This window comes from Carcharodon carcharias, chromosome 25 (genome assembly GCF_017639515.1).
Source record: "Carcharodon carcharias isolate sCarCar2 chromosome 25, sCarCar2.pri, whole genome shotgun sequence".
In the NCBI taxonomy this organism is placed as follows: Eukaryota; Metazoa; Chordata; class Chondrichthyes; order Lamniformes; family Lamnidae; genus Carcharodon; species Carcharodon carcharias.
The window spans coordinates 48,203,602-48,230,912 of record NC_054491.1 but is presented as its reverse complement, the minus strand read 5'-3'; the positions used below and the strand labels follow the sequence as shown (position 1 = coordinate 48,230,912).

General features: G+C 55.5%; 1 protein-coding gene across 1 annotated transcript in view; it reads right to left on the bottom strand.

The window, feature by feature from the left end:
- fbxo3 (F-box protein 3) overlaps positions 1 to 27,311 on the bottom strand; it is a 245,428-nt gene that overhangs the window by 14,256 nt on the left and 203,861 nt on the right. The window contains exon 6 of the mRNA XM_041174300.1: positions 20,952 to 21,067. Within this exon, the coding sequence (XP_041030234.1) occupies positions 20,952 to 21,067 (116 nt within the window). The remainder of the gene's footprint in view (positions 1 to 20,951; positions 21,068 to 27,311) is intronic.

Sequence of the window (27,311 nt, the reverse complement as noted above, 5' to 3'; positions counted from 1 at the left end):
CCACTCACTGACCCTGCTACTGTGCGCACTGTCCACACAGTGTCCCTGCTGCTGTCTGCACTGTCCGTGTTGCTGTCTGCACTATCCACCCAATGTTACTGCCGCTGTCCGCACTGTCCACAGAGCGATAGGGACAGCAAGTGGACAGGGTGGACACTGTCCACTCACTGTCCCTGCTGCTGTCCGCACTGTCCATTCACTGTCCGTGCTGCTGTCCACACTGTTCACTCACTGTCCATGCTGCTGTCCGCACTGTCCACTCACTGTCCCTGCTGCTGTCCGCACTATCCACCCAATGTTACTGCTGCTGTCCGCACTGTCCACACAGCGATAGGGACGGCAAGTGGACAGGGTGGACACTGTCCACTCACTGTCGCTGCTGCTGTCCGCACTGTCCACTCACTATTCCTGCTGCTGTCGACACTTTCCACTTACTGTCCGTTGCTGTCCACACTCTCCACTCTGTCTCTGCCACTGTCTGCACTGTCCACTCACTGCCCTAATACGGTCCGCACTGTCCCCTCACTGACCCTGCCACTGTCCACTCACTGACCCTGCCACTGTCCACACGCTGTCCCTGCCACTGTCCACTCGCTGACCTTGCCACTGTCCACTCGCTGACCCTGCCACTGTCCACTCGCTGACCCTGCCACTGTCCACGCGCTGACCCTGCCACTGTCCACTCGCTGTCCCTGCCTCTGTCCACTCGCTGTCCCTGCCTCTGTCTACTCGCTGTCCTTGCCACTGTCCACTCACTGTTGCTGCCTCTGTCCACTCCCTGTCCCAGCCTCTGTCCACTCACTGACCCTGCCTCTGTCCACTCACTGACCCTGCCTCTGCCCACTCACTGTCCCTGCCTCTGTCCACTCCCTGTCCCTGCCTCTGTCCACTCACTGTCCCTGCCACTGTCCACTCACTGTCGCTGCCTCTGTCCACTCACTGTCACTGCCATTGTCCACTCACTGTCTGTGCTGCTGTCCGCACTGTCCACTCGCTCTCCGAGCTACTGTCTGCACTGTCCACTCACTGTCCATGCTGCTGTCCGTACTGTCCACTCACTGTCCGTGCTGCTGTCTGCACTGTCCACCTACTGTCCGTGCTGCTGTCTGCACTGTCCACTCACTGTCCGTGCTGCTGTCCGCACTGTCCATTCACTGTCTGTGCTACTGTCCGCACTGTCCACTCACTGTCCCTGCTGCTGTCCGCACTGTCCATTCACTGTCCGTGCTGCTGTCCGTACTGTCCATTCACAGTCTGTGCTGCTGTCTGCACTGTCCGTTCACTGTCCCTGCCACTGTCCACTCACTGTCGCTGCCTCTGTCCACTCACTGTCGCTGCCTCTGTCCACTCACTGTCGCTGCCTCTGTCCACTCACTGTCGCTGCCTCTGTCCACTCACTGTCGCTGCCTCTGTCCACTCACTGTCTGTGCTGCTGTCCGCACTGTCCACTCGCTCTCCAAGTTACTGACTGCACTGTCAACTCACTGTCTGTGTTGCTGTCCGCACTGTCCACTCGCTCTCCGAGCTACTGTCTGCACTGTCCACTCACTGTCCATACTGCTGTCCGTACTGTCAGCTCACTGTCCATGCTGCTGTATGCACTGTCCACTCACTGTCCGTGCTGCTGTCCGCACTGTCCACTCACTGTCCATGCTGCTGTCCACACAGTCCATTCACTGTCTGTGCTACTGTCCGCACTGTCCACTCACTGTCCCTGCTGCTGTCCGCACTCTGTATTCACAGTCTGTGCTGCTGTCTGCACTGTCCACTCACTGTCCCTGCTGCAGTCTGCACTGTCCACTCACGGTCCCTGCTGCTGTCCGCACTGTCCACTCACTGTCCCTGCTGCTGTCTGCACTGTCCACTCACTGACCCTGCTGCTGTCCGCACTGTCCACTCACTGTCGCTGCTGCTGTCCACACTGTCCATTCACTACTCCTGCTGCTGTCGACACTTTCCACTTACTGTCCGTTGCTGACCACACTCTCCACTCTGTCCCTGCCACTGTCTGCACTGTCCACTCACTGCCCCAATACGGTCCGCACTGTCCACACACTGACCCTGCCACTGTCCACACACTGACCCTGCCACTGTCCACTCGCTGTCCTTGCCTCTGTCCACTCGCTGTCCCTGCCTCTGTGCACTCGTTGTCCCTGCCACTGTCCACTCACTGAGCCTGCCACTGTGCACGCGCTGTCCCTGCCTCTGTCCACTCACTGTCCCTGCCTCTGTCCACTCGCTGTCCCTGCCTCTGTCCACTCGCTGTCCCTGCCTCTGTCCACTCGCTGTCCCTGCCTCTGTCCACTCACTGTCCCTGCCTCTGACCACTCACTGTCCCTGCCTCTGTCCACTCACTGTTGCTGCCTCTGTCCACTCACTGTCGCTGCCACTGTCCACTCACTGTCTGTGCTGCTGTCCGCACTGTCCACTCGCTCTGCGAGCTATTGTCTGCACTGTCCACTCACTGTCCATGCTGCTGTCTGCACTGTCCACTCACTGTCCATACTGCTGTCTGCACTGTCCACTCACTGTCCATGCTGCTGTCTGCACTGTCCACTCACTGTCCATGCTGCTGTCTGCACTGTCCACTCACTGTCCGTGCTGCTGTCCGCACTGTCCACTCACTGTCCATGCTGCTGTCTGCACTGTCCACTCACTGTCCATGCTGCTGTCTGCACTGTCCACTCACTGTCCGTGCTGCTGTCCACACTGTCCATTCACTGTCTGTGCTACTGTCCGCACTGTCCACTCACTGTCCCTGCTGCTGTCCGCACTGTCCACTCACTGTCACTGCTGTTGTCCACACTGTCCATTCACTGTCCGTGCTGCTGTCCGCACTGTTCACTCACTGTCCGTGCTGCTGCCCGCACTGTTCACTCACTGTCCGTGCTGTTGTCCACACTGTCCATTCACTGTCCGTGCTGCTGTCCGCACTGTTCACTCACTGTCCGTGCTGCTGCCCGCACTGTTCACTCACTGTCCGTGCTGCTGTCCGCACTGTCCATTCACTGTCCGTGCTGCTGTCCGCACTGTTCACTCACTGTCCATGCTGCTGTCCACACTGTCCATTCACTGTCTGTGCTACTGTCCGCACTGTCCACTCACTGTCCCTGCTGCTGTCCGCACTCTGTATTCACAGTCTGTGCTGCTGTCTGCACTGTCCACTCACTGTCCCTGCTGCAGTCTGCACTGTCCACTCACGGTCCCTGCTGCTGTCTGCACTGTCCACTCACTGTCCCTGCTGCCGTCTGCACTGTCCACTCACTGACCCTGCTGCTGTCCGCACTGTCCACTCACTGTCGCTGCTGCTGTCCACACTGTCCATTCACTACTCCTGCTGCTGTCGACACTTTCCACTTACTGTCCGTTGCTGACCACACTCTCCACTCTGTCCCTGCCACTGTCTGCACTGTCCACTCACTGCCCCAATACGGTCCGCACTGTCCACACACTGACCCTGCCACTGTCCACTCACTGACCCTGCCACTGTCCACTCGCTGTCCTTGCCTCTGTCCACTCGCTGTCCCTGCCTCTGTGCACTCGTTGTCCCTGCCACTGTCCACTCACTGAGCCTGCCACTGTGCACGCGCTGTCCCTGCCTCTGTCCACTCGCTGTCCCTGCCTCTGTCCACTCGCTGTCCCTGCCTCTGTCCACTCACTGTCCCTGCCTCTGTCCACTCACTGTCCCTGCCTCTGTCCACTCACTGTCCCTGCCTCTGTCCACTCACTGTCCCTGCCTCTGTCCACTCACTGTTGCTGCCTCTATCCACTCACTGTCGCTGCCACTGTCCACTCACTATCTGTGCTGCTGTCCGCACTGTCCACTCGCTCTGCGAGCTATTGTCTGCACTGTCCACTCACTGTCCATGCTGCTGTCTGCACTGTCCACTCACTGTCCATACTGCTGTCTGCACTGTCCACTCACTGTCCATGCTGCTGTCTGCACTGTCCACTCACTGTCCGTGCTGCTGTCCGCACTGTCCACTCACTGTCCATGCTGCTGTCTGCACTGTCCACTCACTGTCCATGCTGCTGTCTGCACTGTCCACTCACTGTCCGTGCTGCTGTCCACACTGTCCATTCACTGTCTGTGCTACTGTCCGCACTGTCCACTCACTGTCCCTGCTGCTGTCCGCACTGTCCACTCACTGTCACTGCTGTTGTCCACACTGTCCATTCACTGTCCGTGCTGCTGTCCGCACTGTTCACTCACTGTCCGTGCTGCTGTCTGCACTGTTCACTCACTGTCTGTGCTGCTGTCCGCACTGTCCACTCACTGTCCCTGCTGCTGTCCGCACTGTCCATTCACTGTCCGTGCTGCTGTCCGCACTGTTCACTCACTGTCCGTGCTGCTGTCCGCACTGTTCACTCACTGACAATGCTGCTGTCTGCACTGTCCACTCACTGTCCATGCGGCTGTCCGCACTGTCCACTCACTGTCCCTGCTGCTGTCCACACTGTCCATTCACTGTCCCTGCTGCTGTCCGATCTGTCCATCACTGTGCGCGCTGCTGTCCATTCACTGTCCGTGTTGCTGTCCGCACTGTCAACTCACTTTCCGTGCTGCTGTCCGCACTGTCCACTCACTGTCCGTGCTGCTGTCCGCCCTTTCCACTTGCTGTCACTGCTGACGTCCACTGTCCTATTTCTGTCCCTGTTGCTGTCAGCACAGTCCACTCAATGGCCGCACTGTGCACTGACTGTCCCTGCTGCTAACCACACTGCCCACTTACTGGCGCTGCTGCTGTCTGCACTGTCCACTCACTGGCGCTGCAGGTGTCGGCACTGTCCACTCATTGCCCCAGCCACTGTCCCCTCACTGACCCTGCCACTGTCCCCTCACTGATCCTGCCACTGTCCACTCACTGAACCTGCTGCTGTCCACTCACTGACCCTGCCGCTGCCCACTCACTGAACCTGCTGCTGTCCACACTGTCCACTTACTGGTGGCACTGTCCACTCACTGTCTCTGCCACTGTCCACTCACTGTCCCTGTTGTTGTTGACGCTGTCCACTCACTGTCCATGCTGCTGTCCGCACTGACCACACACTGTCCCTGCTGCTGTCCGCACTGTCCACTCACTGTCCGTGCTGCTGTCCGCACTGTCCATTCACTGTCCATGCTGCTGTCCGCACTGTCCACTCACTGTCCCTGCTGCTGTCCACACTGTTCACACACTGTCCCTGCTGCTGTCCGCACTGTCCACTCACTGTCCGTGCTGCTGTCAGCACTGTCCATTCACTGTTCCTGCTGCTGTCCGCGCTGCTGTCCGCACTGTCCACTCACTGTCCCTGCTGCTGTCCGCACTATCCACCCAATGTTACTGCCGCTGTCCGCACTGTCCACACAGCGGTAGGGACAGCAAGTGAACAGGGTGGACACTGTCCACTCACTGTCGCTGCTGCTGTCCGCACTGTCCACTCACTACTCCTACTGCTGTCGACACTTTCCACTTACTGTCCGTTGCTGACCACACTCTCCACTCTGTCCCCGCCACTGTCTGCACTGTCCACTCACTGCCCCAATACGGTCCGCACTGTCCACTCACTGACCCTGCCACTGTCCACGCACTGTCCCTGCCACTGTCCACTCACTGACCTTGCCACTGTCCACTCGCTGACCCTGCCACTGTCCACACGCTGTCCCTGCCACTGTCCACACACTGACCCTGCCACTGTCCACTCACTGACCCTGCCACTGTCCACTCGCTGTCCTTGCCTCTGTCCACTCGCTGTCCCTGCCTCTGTCCACTCGCTGTCCCTGCCACTGTCCACTCACTGAGCCTGCCACTGTGCACGCGCTGTCCCTGCCTCTGTCCACTCGCTGTCCCTGCCTCTGTCCACTCGCTGTCCCTGCCTCTGTCCACTCGCTGTCCCTGCCTCTGTCCACTCGCTGTCCCTGCCTCTGTCCACTCGCTGTCCCTGCCTCTGTCCACTCGCTGTCCCTGCCTCTGTCCACTCGCTGTCCCTGCCTCTGTCCACTCACTGTCCCTGCCTCTGTCCACTCACTGTTCCTGCCTCTGTCCACTCACTGTCCCTGCCTCTGTCCACTCACTGTCCCTGCCTCTGTCCACTCACTGTCCCTGCCTCTGTCCACTCACTGTCCCTGCCTCTGTCCACTCACTGTCCCTGCCTCTGTCCACTCACTGTCCCTGCCTCTGTCCACTCACTGTTGCTGCCTCTGTCCACTCACTGTCACTGCCACTGTCCACTCACTGTCTGTGCTGCTGTCCGCACTGTCCACTCGCTCTGCGAGCTATTGTCTGCACTGTCCACTCACTGTCCGTGCTGCTGTCTGTATTGTCCACTCACTGTCCATGCTGCTGTCTGCACTGTCCACTCACTGTCCATGCTGCTGTCTGCACTGTCCACTCACTGTCCATGCTGCTGTCTGCACTGTCCACTCACTGTCCGTGCTGCTGTCCACACTGTCCATTCACTGTCTGTGCTACTGTCCGCACTGTCCACTCACTGTCCCTGCTGCTGTCCGCACTGTCCACTCACTGTCACTGCTGTTGTCCACACTGTCCATTCACTGTCCGTGCTGCTGTCCGCACTGTTCACTCACTGTCCGTGCTGCTGTCCGCACTGTTCACTCACTGTCCGTGCTGCTGTCCGCACTGTCCACTCACCGTCCCTGCTGCTGTCCGCACTGTCCATTCACTATCCGTGCTGCTGTCCGCACTGTTCACTCACTGTCCGTGCTGCTGTCCGCACTGTTCACTCACTGACAATGCTGCTGTCTGCACTGTCCACTCACTGTCCATGCTGCTGTCCGCACTGTCCACTCACTGTCCCTGCAGCTGTCCGTACTGTCCCCTCACTGTCCACTCAATGTCCGTGCTGATGTCCGCACTGTTCACTCACTGTCCGTGGTGCTGTCCGCACTGTCCACTAACAGGTCTGTGCAGCTGTCCGCACTGTCCACTCACAGGTCTGAGCAGCTGTCCGCACTGTCCATGCTGCTGTCCACACTGTCCACTCGCTGTCCGTGCTGCTGTCCGCATTGTCCATTTGCAGTCCGTGCTGCTGTCCGCACTGTCCACTCACTGTCCCTGCTGCTGTCCGATCTGTCCATCACTGTGCGTGCTGCTGTCCATTCACTGTCCGTGTTGCTGTCCGCACTGTCAACTCACTGTCCGTGCTGCTGTCCGCACTGTCCACTCACTGTCCGTGCTGCTGTCCACACTGTCAACTCACTGTCCGTGCTGCTGTCCGCACTGTCAACTCACTGTCCGTGCTGCTGTCCGCACTGTCAACTCACTGTCCCTGCTGCTGTCCGATCTGTCCATCACTGTGCGTGCTGCTGTCCGCCCTTTCCACTTGCTGTCACTGCTGACGTCCACTGTCCTATTTCTGTCCCTGTTGCTGTCAGTCCACTCACTGGCCGCACTGTGCACTGACTGTCCCTGCTGCTAACCACACTGCCCACTTACTGGCGCTGCTGCTGTCTGCACTGTCCACTCACTGGCGCTGCAGGTGTCGGCACTGTCCACTCATTGCCCCAGCCACTGTCCCCTCACTGACCCTGCCACTGTCCCCTCACTGATCCTGCCACTGTCCACTCACTGAACCTGCTGCTGTCCACTCACTGACCTTGCCACTGCCCACTCACTGAACCTGCTGCTGTCCACACTGTCCACTTACTGGTGGCACTGTCCACTCACTGTCTCTGCCACTGTCCACTCACTGTCCCTGTTGTTGTTGACGCTGTCCACTCACTGTCCATGCTGCTGTCCGCACTGACCACACACTGTCCCTGCTGCTGTCCGCACTGTCCACTCACTGTCCGTGCTGCTGTCCGCACTGTCCATTCACTGTCCGTGCTGCTGTCCGCACTGTCCACTCACTGTCCCTGCTGCTGTCCGCACTGTTCACACACTGTCCCTGCTGCTGTCCGCACTGTCCACTCACTGTCCGTGCTGCTCTCCGCACTGTTCACACACTGTCCCTGCTGCTGTCTGCACTGTCCACTCACTGTCCGTGCTGCTGTCAGCACTGTCCATTCACTGTCCCTGCTGCTGTCCGCGCTGCTGTCCGCACTGTCCACTCACTGTCCCTGCTGCTGTCCGCACTGTCCATTCACTGTCCCTGCTGCTGTCCGCACTGTCCATTCACTGTCCGTGCTGCTGTCAGCACTGTTCACTCACTGTCCCTGCTGCTGTCCGCACTGTCCACTCACTGTCCCTGCTGCTGTCCGCACTAGCCACCCAATGTTACTGCCGCTGTCCGCACTGTCCACACAGCGGTAGGGACAGCAAGTGAACAGGGTGGACACTGTCCACTCACTGTCGCTGCTGCTGTCCGCACTGTCCACTCACTACTCCTACTGCTGTCGACACTTTCCACTTACTGTCCGTTGCTGACCACACTCTCCACTCTGTCTCTGCCACTGTCTGCACTGTCCACTCACTGCCCCAATACGGTCCGCACTGTCCACTCACTGACCTTGCCACTGCCCACTCACTGAACCTGCTGCTGTCCACACTGTCCACTTACTGGTGGCACTGTCCACTCACTGTCTCTGCCACTGTCCACTCACTGTCCCTGTTGTTGTTGACGCTGTCCACTCACTGTCCATGCTGCTGTCCGCACTGACCACACACTGTCCCTGCTGCTGTCCGCACTGTCCACTCACTGTCCGTGCTGCTGTCCGCACTGTCCATTCACTGTCCGTGCTGCTGTCCACACTGTCCACTCACTGTCCCTGCTGCTGTCCGCACTGTTCACACACTGTCCCTGCTGCTGTCCGCACTGTCCACTCACTGTCCGTGCTGCTGTCCGCACTGTTCACACACTGTCCCTGCTGCTGTCCGCACTGTCCACTCACTGTCCGTGCTGCTGTCAGCACTGTCCATTCACTGTCCCTGCTGCTGTCCGCGCTGCTGTCTGCACTGTCCACTCACTGTCCCTGCTGCTGTCCGCACTGTCCTTTCACTGTCCCTGCTGCTGTCCGCACTGTCCATTCACTGTCCGTGCTGCTGTCAGCACTGTTCACTCACTGTCCCTGCTGCTGTCCGCACTGTCCACTCACTGTCCCTACTGCTGTCCGCACTAGCCACCCAATGTTACTGCCGCTGTCCGCACTGTCCACACAGCGGTAGGGACAGCAAGTGAACAGGGTGGACACTGTCCACTCACTGTCGCTGCTGCTGTCCGCACTGTCCACTCACTACTCCTACTGCTGTCGACACTTTCCACTTACTGTCCGTTGCTGACCACACTCTCCACTCTGTCTCTGCCACTGTCTGCACTGTCCACTCACTGCCCCAATATGGTCTGCACTGTCCACTCACTGACCCTGCCACTGCCCACTCACTGACCCTGCCACTGTCCACGCACTGTCCCTGCCACTGTCCACTCACTGACCTTGCCACTGTCCACTCACTGACCTTGCCACTGTCCACTCGCGGACCCTGCCACTGTCCACACGCTGTCCCTGCCACTGTCCACTCACTGACCCTGCTACTGTCCACGCGCTGACGCTGCCACTGTCCACGCGCTGTCCCTGCCACTGTCCACGCGCTGTCCCTGCCTCTGTCCACTCTGACCCTGCCATTGTCCACTCGCTGTCCCTGCCTCTGTCCACTCGCTGTCCCTGCCTCTGTCCACTCGCTGTCCCTGCCTCTGTCCACTCACTGTCCCTGCCTCTGTCCACTCGCTGTCCCTGCCTCTGTCCACTCGCTGTCCCTGCCTCTGTCCACTCGCTGTCCCTGCCTCTGTCCACTCGCTGTCCCTGCCTCTGTCCACTCGCTGTCCCTGCCTCTGTCCACTCGCTGTCCCTGCCTCTATCCACTCACTGTCACTGCCTCTGTCCACTCACTGTCGCTGCCACTGTCCACTCACTGTCCACTCACTGTCCATGCTGCTGTCTGCACTGTCCACTCACTGTCCGTGCTGCTGTCCGCATTGTCCACTCACTGTCCGTGCTGCTGTCCACACTGTCCATTCACTGTCTGTGCTGCTGTCTGCACTGTCCACTCACTGTCCGTGCTGCTGTCCGCACTGTCCACTCACTGTCCATGCTGCTGTCTGCACTGTCCACTCACTGTCCGTGCTGCTGTCCGCACTGTCCACTCACTGTCCGTGCTGCTGTCCACACTGTCCATTCACTGTCTGTGCTACTGTCCGCACTGTTCACTCACTGTCCCTGCTGCTGTCTGCACTGTTCATTCACTGTTCGTGCTGCTGTCCGCACTGTTCACTCACTGTCCCTGCTGCTGTCCGTACTGTCCACTCGCTGTCTGTGCTGCTGTCCGCACTGTCCACTCACTGTCCGTGCTGCTGTCCGCACTGTCCACTCACTGTCCATGCTGCTGTCCACACTGTCCACTCACTGTCCCTGCTGCTGTCCGTAGTGTCCCCTCACTGTCCGCTCATTGTCCGTGCTGATGTCCGCACTGTTCACTCACTGTCCGTGCTGCTGTCCGCACTGTTCACTCACTGTCCGTGCTGCTGTCCGCACTGTTCACTCACTGTCCGTACTGTTCACTCACTGTCCTTGCTGCTGTCCGCACTGTCCACTCACTGTCCCTGCTGCTGTCCGTACTGTCCCCTCACTGTCCGCTCACTGTCCATGCTGCTGTCCGCACTGTCCACTCGCTGTCCGTGCTGCAGTCCGCACTGTCCATTTGCAGTCCGTGCTGCTGTCCGCACTGTCCACTCACTGTCCCTGCTGCTGTCCGATCTGTCCATCACTGTGCGTGCTGCTGTCCGCCCTTTCCACTTGCTGTCACTGCTGATGTCCACTGTCCTTTTTCTGTCCCTGTTGCTGTCAGCACAATCCACTCACTGGCCGCACTGTGCACTGACTGTCCCTGCTGCTAACCACACTGCCCACTTACTGGCGCTGCTACTGCCTGCACTGTCCACTCACTGGCGCTGCTGCTGTCGGCACTGTCCACTCACTGTCCCTGCCACAGTCCCCTCACTGACCCTGCCACTGTCCCCTCACTGACCCTGCCACTGTCCCCTCACTGACCCTGCCACTGCCCCCTCACTGACCCTGCCACTGCCCCCTCACTGACCCTGCCACTGTCCACACTGTCCACTTACTGGTGGCACTGTCCACTCACTGTCTCTGCCACTGTCCACTCACTGTCCCTGTTGTTGTCGACGCTGTCCACTCATGTCCCTGCCGCTGTCCACACTGTCAACTCACTGCCCCTGCTGCTGTCCGCACTGTCCATTCGCAGTCTGTGCTTCTGTCTGCACTGTCCACTCACTGTCCGTGCTGCTGTTCTCATTGTCCACTCATTGTGTGTGCTGCTGTCCGCACTGTCCACTCACTGTCCCTGCTGCTGTCCGCACTGTCCACTCACTGTCCGTGCTGCTGTTCGCACTGTCCATTCACTGTCCGTGTTGCTGTCTGCACTGTCCATTCACTGTCCGTGTTGCTGTCTGCACTGTCCATTCACTGTCCGTGTTGCTGTCCGCACTGTCCACACACTGTCCCTGCTGCTGTCCGCACTGTCCACTCACTGTCCCTGCTGCTGTCCGCACTGTCCACTCACTGTCCCTGCTGATGTCGGCACTGTCCACTCACTGTCCCTGCCACAGTCCCCTCACTGACCCTGCCACTGTCCCCTCACTGACTCTGCCACTGTCCCCTCACTGACTCTGCCACTGTCCCCTCACTGACTCTGCCACTGTCCCCTCACTGACTCTGCCACTGTCCCCTCACTGACTCTGCCACTGTCCCCTCACTGATCCTGCCACTGCCCACACACTGACCCTGCCACTGCCCACTCACTGAACCTGCTGCTGTCGACACTGTCCACTTACTCGTGGCACTGTCCACTCACTGTCTCTGCCACTGTCCACTCACTGTCCCTGTTGTTGTTGACGCTGTCCACTCACTGTCCCTGCTGCTGTCCACACTGTCCACTCACTGTCCGTGCTGCTGTCCGCACTGTCCACTCACTGTCCCTGCTGCTGTCCGCACTGTCCATTCACTGTCCGTGCTGATGTCGGCACTGTCCACTCACTGTCCCTGCTGCTGTCCGCACTGTCCACTCACTGTCCGTGCTGCTGTCCGCACAGTCCACTCACTGTCCCTGCTGATGTCGGCACTGTCCACTCACTGTCCCTGCCACTGTCCCCTCACTGACCCTGCCACTGTCCCCTCACTGACCCTGCCACTGTCCCCTCACTGACCCTGCCACTGTCCCCTCACTGACCCTGCCACTGTCCCCTCACTGACCCTGCCACTGTCCACGCACTGACTCTGCCACTGTCCCCTCACTGACTCTGCCACTGTCCACTCACTGATCCTGCCACTGCCCACTCACTGACCCTGCCACTGCCCACTCACTGAACCTGCTGCTGTCCACACTGTCCACTTACTCGTGGCACTGTCCACTCACTGTCTCTGCCACTGTGCACTCACTGTCCCTGCTGCTGTCCACACTGTCCACTCACTGTCCGTGCTGCTGTCCGCACTGTCCACTCACTGTCCGTGCTGCTGTCGGCACTGTCCATTCACTGTCCCTGCTGCTCTCCGCACTGTCCATTCACTGTCCGTGCTGCTGTCAGCACTGTTCACTCACTGTCCCTGCTGCTGTCGGCACTGTCCATTCACTGTCCCTGCTGCTGTCCGCACTGTCCACTCACTGTCCATGCTGCTGTCAGCACTGTCCATTCACAGTCCGTGCTGCTGTCAGCACTGTTCACTCACTGTCCCTGCTGCTGTCGGCACTGTCCATTCACTGTCCCTGCTGCTGTCCGCACTGTCCACTCACTGTCCGTGCTGCTGTCCGTACTGTCCATTCACTGTCCGTGCTGCTGTCAGCACTGTTCACTCACTGTCCATGCTGCTGTCCGTACTGTCCATTCACTGTCCGTGCTGCTGTCAGCACTGTTCACTCACTGTCCATGCTGCTCTCCGCACTGTCCACTCACTGTCCCTGCTGATGTCAGCACTGTTCACTCACTGTCCATGCTGCTCTCCGCACTGTCCACTCACTGTCCGTGCTGCTGCCTGCACTGTCCACTCACTGTCCCTGCTGATGTCGGCACTGTCCACTCACTGTCTCTGCCACAGTCCCCTCACTGACCCTGCCACTGTCCCCTCACTGACCCATCCACTGTCCCCTCACTGACCCTGCCACTGTCCACGCACTGACTCTGCCACTGACCCCTCACTGACTCTGCCACTGTCCACTCACTGATCCTGCCACTGCCCACTCACTGACCTTGCCACTGCCCACTCACTGAACCTGCTGCTGTCCACACTGTCCACTTACTCGTGGCACTGTCCACTCACTGTCTCTGCCACTGTCCACTCACTGTCCCTGCTGCTGTCCACACTGTCCACTCACTGTCCATGCTGCTGTCCGCACTGTCCACTCAATGTCCGTGCTGCTGTCGGCACTGTCCATTCACTGTCCCTGCTGCTCTCCGCACTGTCCATTCACTGTCCGTGCTGCTGTCAGCACTGTTCACTCACTGTCCCTGCTGCTGTCCGCACTGTCCATTCACTGTCCCTGCTGCTGTCCGCACTGTCCATTCACTGTCCGTGCTGCTGTCAGCACTGTTCACTCACTGTCCCTGCTGCTGTCCGCACTGTCCACTCACTGTCCCTGCTGCTGTCCGCACTATCCACCCAATGTTACTGCCGCTGTCCGCACTGTCCACACAGCGGTAGGGACAGCAAGTGGACAGGGTGGACACTGTCCACTCACTGTCGCTGCTGCTGTCCGCACTGTCCACTCACTACTCCTGCTGCTGTCGACACTTTGCACTTACTGTCCGTTGCTGTCCACACTCTCCACTCTGTCCCTGCCACTGTCTGCACTGTCCACTCACTGCCCCAATACGGTCCACATTGCCCCCTCACTGACCCTGCCACTGTCCACTCACTGGCTCTGCCACTGTCCACTCACTGATCCTGCCACTGCCCACTCACTGACCCTGCCACTACCCACTCACTGAACTTGTTGCTGTCCACGCTGTCCACTTACTGGTGGCACTGTCCACTCACTGTCTCTGCCACTGTCCACTCACTGTCCCTGTTGTTGTCAACGCTTTCCACTCACTGTCCCCGCTGCTGTCCGCACTGTCCACTCACTGTCCATGCTGCTGTCGGCACTGTCCATTCACTGTCCCTGCTGCTGTCGGCACTGTTCACTCACTGTTCCTGCTGCAGTCGGCACTGTTCACTCACTGTCCCTGCTGCTGTCCGCATTGTCCACTCACTGTCCCTGCTGCTGTCCGCACTGTCCACTCACTGTCCGTGCTGCTGTCCTCACTATCCACCCAATGTTACTGTCGCTGTCCGCACTGTCCACACAGCGGTAGGGACAGCAAGTGGACAGGGTGGACACTGTCCACTCACTGTCGCTGCTGCTGTCCGCACTGTCCACTCACTACTCCTACTGCTGTCGACACTTTCCACTTACTGTCCGTTGCTGTCCACACTCTCCACTCTGTCCCCGCCACTGTCCGCACTGTCCACTCACTGCCCCAATACGGTCCGCACTGTCCACTCACTGACCCTGCCACTGTCCACACACTGACCCTGCCACTGTCCACTCGCTGTCCTTGCCTCTGTCCACTCGCTGTCCCTGCCTCTGTCCACTCGCTGTCCTTGCCTCTGTCCACTCGCTGTCCTTGCCTCTGTCCACTCGCTGTCCTTGCCTCTGTCCACTCTCTGTCCCTGCCTCTGTGCACTCGTTGTCACTGCCACTGTCCACTCACTGAGCCTGCCACTGTCCACGCACTGTCCCTGCCTCTGTTCACTCGCTGTCCATGCCTCTGTCCACTCGCTGTCCCTGCCTCTGTCCACTCGCTGTCCCTGCCTCTGTCCACTCGCTGTCCCTGCCTCTGTCCACTCGCTGTCCCTGCCTCTGTCCACTTGCTGTCCCTGCCTCTGTCCACTCCCTGTCCCTGCCTCTGTCCACTCACTGTCCCTGCCTCTGTCCACTCACTGTCCCTGCCTCTGTCCACTCACTGTCCCTGCCACTGTCCACTCACTGTCTGTGCTGCTGTCCGCGCTGTCCACTCGCTCTGCGAGCTACTGTCTGCACTTTCCACTCACTGTCCATGCTGTCCGCACTGTCCACTCACTGTCCATACTGCTGTCTGCATTGTCCACTCACTGTCCATACTGCTGTCTGCACTGTCCACTCAATGTCCGTGCTGCTGTCCGCACTGTCCACTCACTGTCCATGCTGCTGTCTGCACTGTCCACTCACTGTCCGTGCTGCTGCCCACACTGTCCATTCACTGTCTGTGCTACTGTCCGCACTGTCCACTCACTGACCCTGCTGCTGTCCGCACTGTCCACTCACTGTCACTGCTGTTGTCCACACTGTCCATTCACTGTCCGTGCTGCTGTCCGCACTGTTCACTCACTGTCCGTGCTGCTGTCCGCACTGTTCACTCACTGTCACTGCTGCTGTCCACACTGTCCATTCACTGTCCGTGCTGATGTCCGCACTGTTCACTCACTGTCCGTGCTGCTGTCCGCACTGTCCATTCACTGTCCGTGCTGCTATCCGCACTGTCCACACACTGTCCCTGCTGCTGTCCGCACTGTCCACTCACTGTCCCTGCTGCTGTGCACAATGTCCATTCACTGTCCATGCTGCTGTCCGCACTGTTCACTCACTGTCCGTGCTGCTGTCCGCACTGTTCACTCACTGACAATGCTGCTGTCTGCACTGTCCACTCACTGTACCTGCTGCGGTCTGCACTGTCCACTCACTGTCCGTGCTGCTGTCCGCACTGTCCACTCACTGACCCTGCTGCTGTCTGCACTGTCCACTCACTGTTCCTGCTGCTGTCCGCACTGTCCACTCACTGTCTTTGCTGCTGTCCGTACCGTCCACTCACTGTCCGTGCTGCTGTCAGCACTGCCCACTCACTGTCCGTGCTGCTGTTGGCACTGTCCACTCACTGTCCCTGCTGCTGTCCGCACTGTCCACTCACTGTCCGTGCTGCTGTCCGCACTGTCCACTCACTGGCAGCATTGTCCACTCACTGACCCTGCCACTGTCCCCTCACTGACCCTGCTGCTGTCCACACTGTCCACTTACTGGTGGCACTGTCCACTCACTGTCCCTGTTGTTGTCGACGCTGCCCACTCACTGTCCTTGCCGCTGTCCACACTGTCTACTCACTGCCCCTGCTGCTGTCCGCATTGTCCACTCACTGGCGGCATTGTCCACTCACTATCTCTGCTGCTGTCCACACTGAACCCTGGCTGTCCCCACAACAGTCCACATTGTCCACTCCCTGTCTGCACTGTCCATTCAATGGCCCAGCTGCTGTCCACAAGCTCTACTCACTGTCCATGCAGCTGACCGCACTGTCCACGCTGCTGTCCGCACTGTCCATTCGCAGTCCGTGCTGCTGTCCGCACTATCCACTCACAGTCACTGCTGCTGTCCGCACTGTCCACTCACTGTCACTGCTGCTGTCCGCACTGTCCACTCACTGTCTGTGCTGCTGTCCGCACTGTCCACTCACTGTCCATGTTGCTGTCCGCACTGTCCACTCGCTGTCCGTGCTGCTGTCCGCACTGTCCATTCGCAGTCCGTGCTGCTGTCCGCACTGTCCACTCTCTGTCCGTGCTGCTGTCCGCACTGTCGACTCACTTGGTGGCATTGTCCACTCACTGCCCCTGCTGCTGTCTGCACTGTGCATTTGCAGTCCGTGCTGCTGTCCGCACTGTCCATGTTGCTGTCCGCACTGTCCATTCACTGCCCGTGTTGCTGTCCGCACTGTCCACTCACTGTCCCTGCTGCTGTCCGCACAGTCCACTCACTGTCCCTGCTGATGTCAGCACTGTCCACTCACTGTCCCTGCCACAGTCCCCTCACTGACCCTGCCACTGACCCCTCACTGACCCTGCCACTGTCCCCTCACTGACCCTGCCACTGTCCCCTCACTGACTCTGCCACTGTCCCCTCACTGATCCTGCCACTGTCCACTCACTGACCCTGCTGCTCTCCACACTGTCCACTTACTGGTGGCACTGTCCACTCACTGTCTCTGCCAATGTCCACTCAGTGACCCTGCCACGGTCCACTCAGTGACCCTGCCACGGTCCACTCACTGTCCCTGCCACTGTCCACTCACTGTCCCTGCCACTGTCCACTCACTGTCCCTGCCACTATCCACTCACTGTCCCTGCCACTATCCACTCACTGTCCCTGCTACTGTCCACTCACTGACCCTGCCACTGTCCACTCACTGTCCCTGCCACTGTCCACTCACTGTCCCTGCCACTGTCCCCTCAGTGACCCTGCCACTGTCCACTTGCTGACCCTGCCACTGTCCACTCGCTGTCCTTACCACTGTCCATTCACTGTCCCTGCCACTGTCCACTCGCTGTCGCTGCCACTGTCCACTCACTGTCGCTGCCACTGTCCATTCACTGTCCCTGCCTCTGTCCACTCCCTGTCCCTGCCTCTGTCCACTCCCTGTCCCTGCCTCTGTCCACTCACTGTCCCTGCCACTGTCCACTCACTGTCGCTGCCTCTGTCCACTCACTGTCGCTGCCACTGCCCACTCACTGTCGCTGCCACTGCCCACTCACTGTCTGTGCTGCTGTCCGCACTGTCCACTTGCTCTCTGAGCTACTGTCTGCACTGTCCACTCACTGTCCATGCTGCTGTCTGCACTGTCCACTCACTGTCGGTGCTGCTGTCCACACTGTCCATTCACTGTCTGTGCTACTGTCCGCACTGCCCACTCACTGTACCTGCTGCTGTCCACACTGTCCACTCACTGTCCCTGCTGCTGTCCGCACTGTGCACTCACTGTCCCGGCTGCTGACTGCACAGTCCATTCACTGTCCATGCTGCTGACCACACTGTCCACTCACTGTCCGTGCTGCTGTCTGCACTGTCCACTCACTGTCCCTGCTGCTGTCCACACTGTCCACTTACTAGCGGCACTGTCCACTTACTGTCTCTGCCACTGTCCACACTGAACCCTGGCTGTCCCTACCACAGTCCACACTGTCCACTCACTGAAGCTGCCGTTTTCTGCACTGTCCACTCAATGGCGGCATTGTCCACTCACTGACCCTGCCACTGTCCACTCACTGACCCTGCCACTGTCCACTCACTGACCCTGCTACTGTCCACTCACTGACCCTGCCAATGTCCACTTACCGACCCTGCCAATGTCCACTCACTGTCTCTGCCACTGTCCACACTGAACCCTGGCTGAATCTACCACAGTCCACTCACTGTCTGCACTGTCCATTCACTGTCTGTGCTACTGTCCACACTGTCCACTCACTGCCCCTACTGCTGTCCGCACTGTCCATTCACAGTCCGTGCTGCTGTCCACACTCCCCACTCTGTCCCTGCTGCTGTCTGCACTGTCCACTCACTGTCCATGCTGCTGTCCGCACTGTATACTCACTGTCTATGCTGCTGTCCGCACTGTATACTCACTGTCCATGCTGCTGTCCGCACTGTACACTCACTGTCCATGCTGCTGTCCGCACTGTTCACTCACTGTCCATGCTGCTGTCCGCACTGTTCACTCACTGTCCGTGCTGCTGTCCGCACTGTACACTCACTGTCCGCACTGTTCACTCACTGTCCATGCTGCTGTCCGCACTGTTCACTCACTGTCCATGCTGCTGTCCACGCACTCCACTTGCTGTCCGTGCTGCTGTCCATACTGTCCTATTTCTGTCCCTGTCACTGTCAGCACGGTCCACTCACTGGCCGCACTGTCCCTGCTGCTAACCAACTGTCCACTCACTGTCCCTGCTGCTGTCGACACTTTCCACTTACTGTCCGTTGCTGTCCACACTCCCCACTCTGTCACTGCCACTGTCCACTCACTGCCCCTGCCACTGTCCACTCACTGCCCCTGTTGCTGTCGACACTTTCTACTTACTGTCCGTTGCTGTCCACACTCCCCACTCTGTCCCTGCCGCTGTCCGCGCTGTCCACTCACTGCCCACACTGTCTCTGGCCATTAGCACTGCCCGCTCACTGTCCCTGCTGCTATTTGCATTCACTATTGCCACTGTCCACTCGCTGTCCCTGCCACTATTCAATCGCTGCCCCTGCCACTGTCCACTCACTGCCCCTGCCACTGTCCACTCATTGCCCCTGCCACTGTCCACTCATTGCCCCTGCCACTGTCCACTCACTGACTCTGCCACTGTCCACTCACTGACCCTGCTGCTGCTCACACCGTCCACTTACTGGTGGCACTGTCCACTCACTGTCTCTGCTATTGTCCACTCACTGTCCATGCCGCTTGTCCACTCACTGTCCCTGCTGTCAATGCTGTCCACTTGCTGTCGCTGCTGCTATCAACACTGTCCACTCACTGCCCCTGCCGCTTTCTACACTGTCCTCTCGCTGTCCCTACCATTGTTGACACTGTCCACTCACTGTCCCTGTTGCTGTCCACATTGTCCACTCACTGTCCACACTGTCCACTTGCTGTCCACACTGTCCACTCACTGTCCCTGCTGCTGTCCACACTGTCCACTCACTGTCCCTGCTGCTGTCCACACTGTCCGTCTACTCACTGTCCCTGTTGCTGTCCACATTGTCCACTCACTGTCCACACTGTCCACTTGCTGTCCACACTGTCCACTCACTGTCCCTGCTGCTGTCCACACTGTCCACTCACTGTCCCTGCTGCTGTCCACACTGTCCACTCACTGTCCACACTGTCTACTCACTGTCCCTGCTGCTGTCCGCACTGTCCACTCACTGTCCCTGCTGCTGTCCACACTGTCCACTCACTGTCCACACTGTCTACTCACTGTCCACACTGTCTACTCACTGTCCCTGCTGCTGTCCGCACTGTCCACTCACTGTCCCTGCTGCTGTCCGCACTGTCCATTCACTGCCCCTGCTGCTGTCCGCACTGTCCACTCACTGGTGGCACTGTCCACTCACTGGTGGCACTGTCCACTCACTGGTGGCACTGTCCACTCACTGTCTCTGCAGCTGTCCACACTGAACCCTGGCTGTCCCTACCACAGTCCACACTGTCCACTCCCTGTCTGCACTGTCCATTCACTGTCCCTGCTGCTGTCCGCACTGTCCATTCTCTGCCCCTGCTGCTGTACGCACTGTCCACTCACTGGTGGCACTGTCCACTCACTGTCTCTGCCGCTGTCCATACTGAACCCTGGCTGTCCCTACCACAGTCCATACTGTCCACTCAGTCTGCACTGTCCATTCTCTGTATGTGCTGCTGTCCACACTGTCCACTCACTGTCCGTGCTGCTGTCCGCATTGTCCACTCACTGTCCCTGCTGCTGTCCTCACTGTCCACTCACTGTCCCTGCTGCTGTCCACAATGTCCACTCTCTGTCCCTGCTGCTGTCCACACTGTCTACTTGCTGTTCCTGCTGCTGTCCACACTGTCCACTGCCCCGCCACTGTCCCTGCCTCTGTCTGCAATGTCCACTCACTGTCTCTACCTACCCTATTATGATTTCCTTCAATCCCAGGCAACCCAGTCATCACTGGCAATATCCCACTTTGATGGCCGTTCGGTAAGCGCACTGTCAATGCTGTGAGAAATCCAATGTTTCTTGAGCCAGGTGCCGGTTTCTAATTGAGTCCTGTTATTACATATATCAGAATGCACTGGAAGGAATTGCATTGTTTGCCATCAGCTCGTGTCTACACTAGAATCGAACCCGGTGCTACCGCTGTAAATGCCTGATTGGCCAGCCAATTGTTTACTGCAGAGTGGGGAGAGTGGCTCCTTGTTTAGGATGTTGGCTGTCTCTGCTCTCTGCTCCCTTCTAGCTCCATTCTTGGAAATCTGTCCCGACCACCCCCTACTGTCAGATCAAACGAGACATTGCCCAAGACGTGGCATCAGCAACAACTAAACCTGGATAAAGATGCTGCCTACAGACCCAATGCCCAGGTTCTGCCACTTTGTACCCCATCCCCATACCCCATTACTGCCCAATGCCCCGATCACTGGACTCAAACATTCCATACCAACGACTCCAGGACCCTGGACCTCCTCGATATCTCCATTCTCATTGGTTATCTTCCAGTAACGACTGTCCAGCTGACAGACACTGTCTGGTGAGGCATCCTTCACCATTTCTATCCTGTACAGAGAAACCGAGCACCATTAACCCTTTCACAGCAGTTCAACTGCAATGGCGTTCAGACAGATTCAGAAGTGTAACCAATCTTTCTGCAATATATGAACAATTATTAAAAAGAATGGTCCTTGGTTCGGACAAGACCACCAATATTTAGATTCTAAGGAAGATCATCAGTAACAGAGATCAAAAACACTGACCGAGAGCATCACAGGAGAGGATTGATGATAGATAAACAACTCAGCAGCAAGAGATACCGGAGCGTCGCTGATCTCAGAGCATTAATCAACATCAAATAAAAACCAAGAATTGATGTTACAGAACCACTCGCAGATGATTGATGAGTTTTTTGCAAAAACTTAATCTTTGTTCTTTAAGTGAGGGAGGTGTCAAACTCAGAACTGGAAATCGAAGTTAAAGTAACAAAAAGTTGCTGAGAAAATTAGACATGCCAAAGCTTTCAGTTTTGCACTCATCAGAATAACTCGCAGGAAATTACCAACTGTTACAGGGAACAACAATTTATATTGCCTGAGAAGAGTTGGCAAGTGGACTTTGATAGGTGGAGGCGTTGCCATGGAGAATGCAGTGTGAAACAGCTAACGGCCCAGTTTTGTTCCAATTCAAACCAGGCAGGTTGACTCTAATTGGTCAAGACATTGCCCTGGGGAATGAACCGGGGAATGACTGTTCCTTAAGCTTTTGTTTAGTTGTAAAAATGCAAAGTGTGGACATGTTCCTGTTGTCTGCAAAGAACAGGGCCGTGCATGTGAATGTATGTGGATTCTAGTGGGTGTGAGCCCGACAATCTTAAATTGGTTTTCACTGTTGTTCTTAGCACAATCAGGATTGTTTAGCAAGTGCTGTCTAATCGCAGAATCACATCTAATGTTGGACACTGTTTTGCGTTTTGTAAACACTGGTTGGGTAGGGAGGTCAGTGTTTTGCCTGTTGTGAACAATCAAAGGGATATGCTGTTTGATATGATCCACCTGTCATTGGGATGTCCAACCTACATACCTGACATCACACTGGCACTGAAACTCATATACCACATTACTCATTTGTATGATAGGCACAGCATCTGTCTGGCTTGATGGCAACATCCTGTTAGTGGAGCATGTCTATTTTTATTGGATTACTCAAGTTCTGTAATTTGAAGTTAATGAGCTCGATAAACATTTTTTATATAATTCTTTCATAAGTTTCAATAACTCTTCAGTTATTTCTGTTACATTAGTTAGTCTAACGAATAGAGGATTGGCAGGACATCTCAATCCCATTCCCCGAGTGGGAAACCTTAGATGCTTCTCATGTCCTGGAAGACCATGTGTGCCAGAAGTATTGTCAGCTGCATCAGCTGGAGCTCCAGGTCTCTGAGTTTGAGCAGCAGCTAGTGTATCTACAAGGCTGAGCGCTGCATGGACAGTGCGTTTCTGGAAATGGTCATCCCGCAGTTTTTAAAAATGCATCTCCTGACACCAACTTGGAGGGGTCCTTGGCAATGTCACACATGCTCACATTTGTCATGTGCATTTGTTCCCATCACTTAGCTATATATCTGTGCAGAGAGGAGACTGAGCACTGGACTGTCAGCATCCAACTATATATCTGTGCAGAGAGGAGACTGAGCACTGGACTGTCAGCATCCAACTATATATCAGTCCAGAGAGGAGACTGAGCACTGGACTGTCAGCATCCAACTATATATCAGTCCAGAGAGGAGACTGAGCACTGGACTGTCAGCATCCAACTATATATCTGTGCAGAGAGGAGACTGAGCACTGGACTGTCAGCATCCAACTATATATCAGTCCAGAGAGGAGACTGAGCACTGGACTGTCAGCATCCAACTATATATCAGTCCAGAGAGGAGACTGAGCACTGGACTGTCAGCATCCAACTATATATCAGTCCAGAGAGGAGACTGAGCACTGGACTGTCAGCATCCAACTATATATCAGTCCAGAGAGGAGATTGAGCCCTGGACTGTCAGCATCCAACTATATACCAGTCCAGAGAGGAGACTGAGCACTGGACTGTCAGCATCCAACTATATATCAGTCCAGAGAGGAGACTGAGCACTGGACTGTCAGCATCCAACTATATATCAGTCCAGAGAGGAGACTGAGCACTGGACTGTCAGCATCCAACTATATATCAGTCCAGAGAGGAGACTGAGCACTGGACTGTCAGCATCCAACTATATATCAGTCCAGAGAGGAGACTGAGCACTGGACTGTCAGCATCCAACTATATATCAGTCCAGAGAGGAGATTGAGCCCTGGACTGTCAGCATCCAACTTTTTCCTTGGAAATCCTGAAGTAACTAAATATAGCTTTTAATCAGCCCAAGGTGGAAAATTCATTTTTGAGGCAATCAAGCAGTAATCAGATGCAAGCATGGATAAATTATTTGTGAATAATCAATGACAGTGCACAAACTATACAGAATATGCCATTAAATAGCTGGATAGGGATTTCTAAACAACCCCATAAGGAAGTGTGCCCTCTCCAATTGCAGCAACACCAACAACAGCCGAATTTAGAAGTTTGTAGGTAAGGAGGAAATATGTGACCGCCAGGTTGTCGAGGAGGAGCAAGGCAGCTAATGCAGGAATCCATCTCCCTCTCAAACCGTTATTCAGTTCTGAACACCGATGAGAATGATGGAATGGGAAGGACGGTGGATCCTTGAGGGGGTGCGGACGAGATTTACTAGAATGGTTCCAGGCACAAGGGATTTTAGCTACAAGGTTAGGCTGGAGAAGCTGAGATTGTTCTCCTTGGAGCAAAGGAGATTGAGGGGAGATTTGATAGAGGTGTACAAGATAAGGACAGATAAGGTAGAAAAGGAAAAACTCTTCCCATTAGCTGATGACTAGGAAACAGAGATTTAAGGTTTTCAGCAAGAGGTGCAGGGAGAATGTGAGGAAGAACTTTATGACACAGTGAGTGGTAATGACCTAGAACTCGCTGCCTATAAGGGTGGTGGAAGCGGAGACAATGAATGATTACAAAAAGTAATTGGATAGCCATTTGCTGCAGGGAATAAAGCTGCAGGATGAAGGGGGAACAATAGGAATGATTGGATTGCTGTACAGACAGCCAGCATGGGTACGATGGGATGAATAGCCTCCTTCTGAGCCATTTTGACTCTTTGGTCTGAATTTTACCCTTGGCAGGCATGCGTGTGTGATCAGCAGGCCTGAGAGCAGCTGGGAAATGGACCGCCGACCATGATGGGCTCCTGACAGCGATTTCATGCTGCCGGCCAATTACCAGCCAGTGTGAACGGCGCCCTGAAACGCTCAGCACTGTGGAGGTGGCGGGTGGGAAGAGAGCGGACGATGACATCACTCCGGGTGAGCGTTGTGAGAAAGCAGATAGCTGCAGCAGGGAGTTGCAGGCCTTCAAATCATCAAATAAATGTGCAAAAAGCTGCAAAGAAATGTCCATGCATCACAATAAGCACCTGAAAGCATACATCATAAAAATGCTGTCCCCAGATATTTATTTTTATTTTATTTCCTAATGGAGATTTCATCCCACCCTTGGATGAGGTTCGATGAAAAATGCAAAGGCTGTCTGTGCGATTTGCCTGTCTGCCAACCGTAAGGTTGGACAGGCCACGTAAAATCACAGACAATTACTTCATTAATGGGCTTAATTGCCCTCATAACTGTCGTGGGCACACTTCTGACGGTGACGCATGCCCGTCAAGCGAAATATGGTTATGTGTGCAATGAGGTCGGGAGGATCAGTCGATGTCATCTTGCGTGATCACCTGCCTGTCAGGCATAAGATTCTGCCCTATGACTGTGAGTGCAGCCAGAACCATGTTCAGGGCATCACCCATTATTCAGGTGTGCAGGGTGGGAGGGGAGGACAGAAGGGAAGTTGGAGAAGCGTTAGTGACAGGGCATTCCATAGTTCAGGGAACAGACCAACATTTCCACAGCTGCAGTGGTTCTCCTGGATGGTGTGTTGCCTCCCTGGTGCCAAGGTCATTAAGTCACTGAGTGAATGCAGAATATTCTGAGGAGAGTGAACAGCCCAAAGTTCATGGTCCATATTGAAACCAATGACCGGGGTAGAAAGAGGGATGTGCTCCTTCAGGCAGAGTTTAGGGAGCTTGGAATAGAAACTAGCAATCTGGACCTCAAAGGTAGTACTCTCCGGATTACTCCCGGTGTCACAAACTTTCTTTTATTCCTTTCATAGGATGTGGGTGCCACTGGTTAAGCCAGCATTTATTGCCTACTTATTGCCTAGTTACCCTTGAGAAGGTGGTGGTGAGCTGCCTCCTTGAACTGCTGCAGTCCATGTGGTGTAGGTACACCCACAATGCTGTTAGGAAGGGAGTTCCAAGATTTTGACCCAGCGACAGTAAAGGAGCGGTGAAATATTTCCAAGTCAGGATGGTGAGTGACTTGGAGGGGAACTTCCAGGTGGTGGTGTTCCCATCTATCTGCTGCCCTTGTCCTTCTGGGTGGTAGTGGTCGTGGGTTTGGAAGTTGCTGTTGAAGGAGCCTTGGTGAATTCCTGCAGTGCATCTTGTAGATGGTACACACACTGCTGTTACTGTGCTTCGATGGTGGAGGGAGTGAACGTTTGTGGATGTGGTGCCAATCAAGCTGGGCTGCTTTGTCCTGGATGGTGTCCAGCTTCTTGAGTGTTGTAGAAGCTGCACTCATCCAGGCAAGTGGAGAGTATTCCATCACACTCGTGACTTGTGCCTTGTAGATGGTGAACACGCTTTGGGGTGTCAGGAGGCGAGTTACTCATTACATAATTCCTAGCCTCTGACTTGCTCTTAAAGCCACAGTATTTATATGACTAGTCCAGTTCAATTTCTGATCAACGGCAACCCCTAGGATGTTGATATTGGGGATTCAGTGATGGTAATGTCATTGAACATTAAGGGGCAATGGTTGGATTCTCTCTTGTTGGAGATGGTCATTGCCTGACGCTTATGTGGCACGATCGTTACTTGCCACTTGTCAGCCCAAGCCTGGATATTGTCCATGTCTTGCTGCATTTGGACATGGACTGCTTCAGTATCTGAGGAGTCACGAATGGTGCTGAACATTGTGCAATCATCAGCGAACATCCCCACTTCTGACCTTATGATGGAAGTAAGGTCATTGATGAAGCAGCTGAAGATGGTTGGGCCTAGGAACCCTGAGCCTACCCTGAGGAACCCTTGCAGTGATGTTGTGGAACTGAGATGACTGACCTCCAACAACCACAACCTTCCTTTGCGCTAGGTATGACTCCAAGCAGTAGAGTGTATCCTTGAGAGTGTATTGCAGAGATGGTGCTGGAGAGAGGGCTTTAGGTTCCTGAAGAATTGAAGTCAATGTTGAGGGAGACAGGAAACAAAGAGAGAGAATATGAGAAGCGACGAGCAACTAATTTAACGAAGAATCCAATATTCTTCTGTAGTGTAGAAAAGTTTGGGTTTAATAGTTATATACAAATCATTTGTAATTTCGTTGTGTGTAATGATCAAAGTATATTAATGAATTAACCCAATATGATATTCTGTTTCACTGTCGTCAATGCAGGACACTCGTACATCATGTGGCTAGTTCCTTGTCGTCACATCCTCAAGTGACGAGTGAGAAACACCATGTGGTCTCACCTCACTGAGCGTTCTCCTTTTATGGTTTCATTACGGGACAAATGCAATGTTTTATCTTTATGCTTCGATCACAAAACAAGTGCTAAAGTCTGTCAAGGTTGATCGGATCTGAGTGCATTGCCATTACAGTCACCAGCAATTAACACTTAATTATTTGTATTTCCTAAGGTTCAAAGCCTTTGGTGAAGAAAAACAGCTGCAAGGCTTCAAACGGTTAGTCTTATTTACTGAGAAATCGTCCAGTCCTTTTAACTTGCATAAGTGTGAAAACAGAAGCAGTTACTTTCCACCACAACATTTAACCATCTTTGGTTCTGTAAGCTTAGAATTAAGTTTTCATAACTATGTAGCTCTCTGCTCTGTGTATCTTGCTACCTCAACTTTAACACACCACTCATCCTTATGCACTGATTTTATATGTACTTTGTATAGATATAGCCAGGCTATGTGTCACTTGTACTCTTACTAGTTTTAACTAAATTGCACCAAGCACTGGCAGATCTGGCACATAGTGTTAATATAGAACTGAATTCAAGGCTGCCCATAGTGATGTAAGAGAGCACATGTCCCACATCTGAGGGGGGTGGTCAGCCTGGTGTT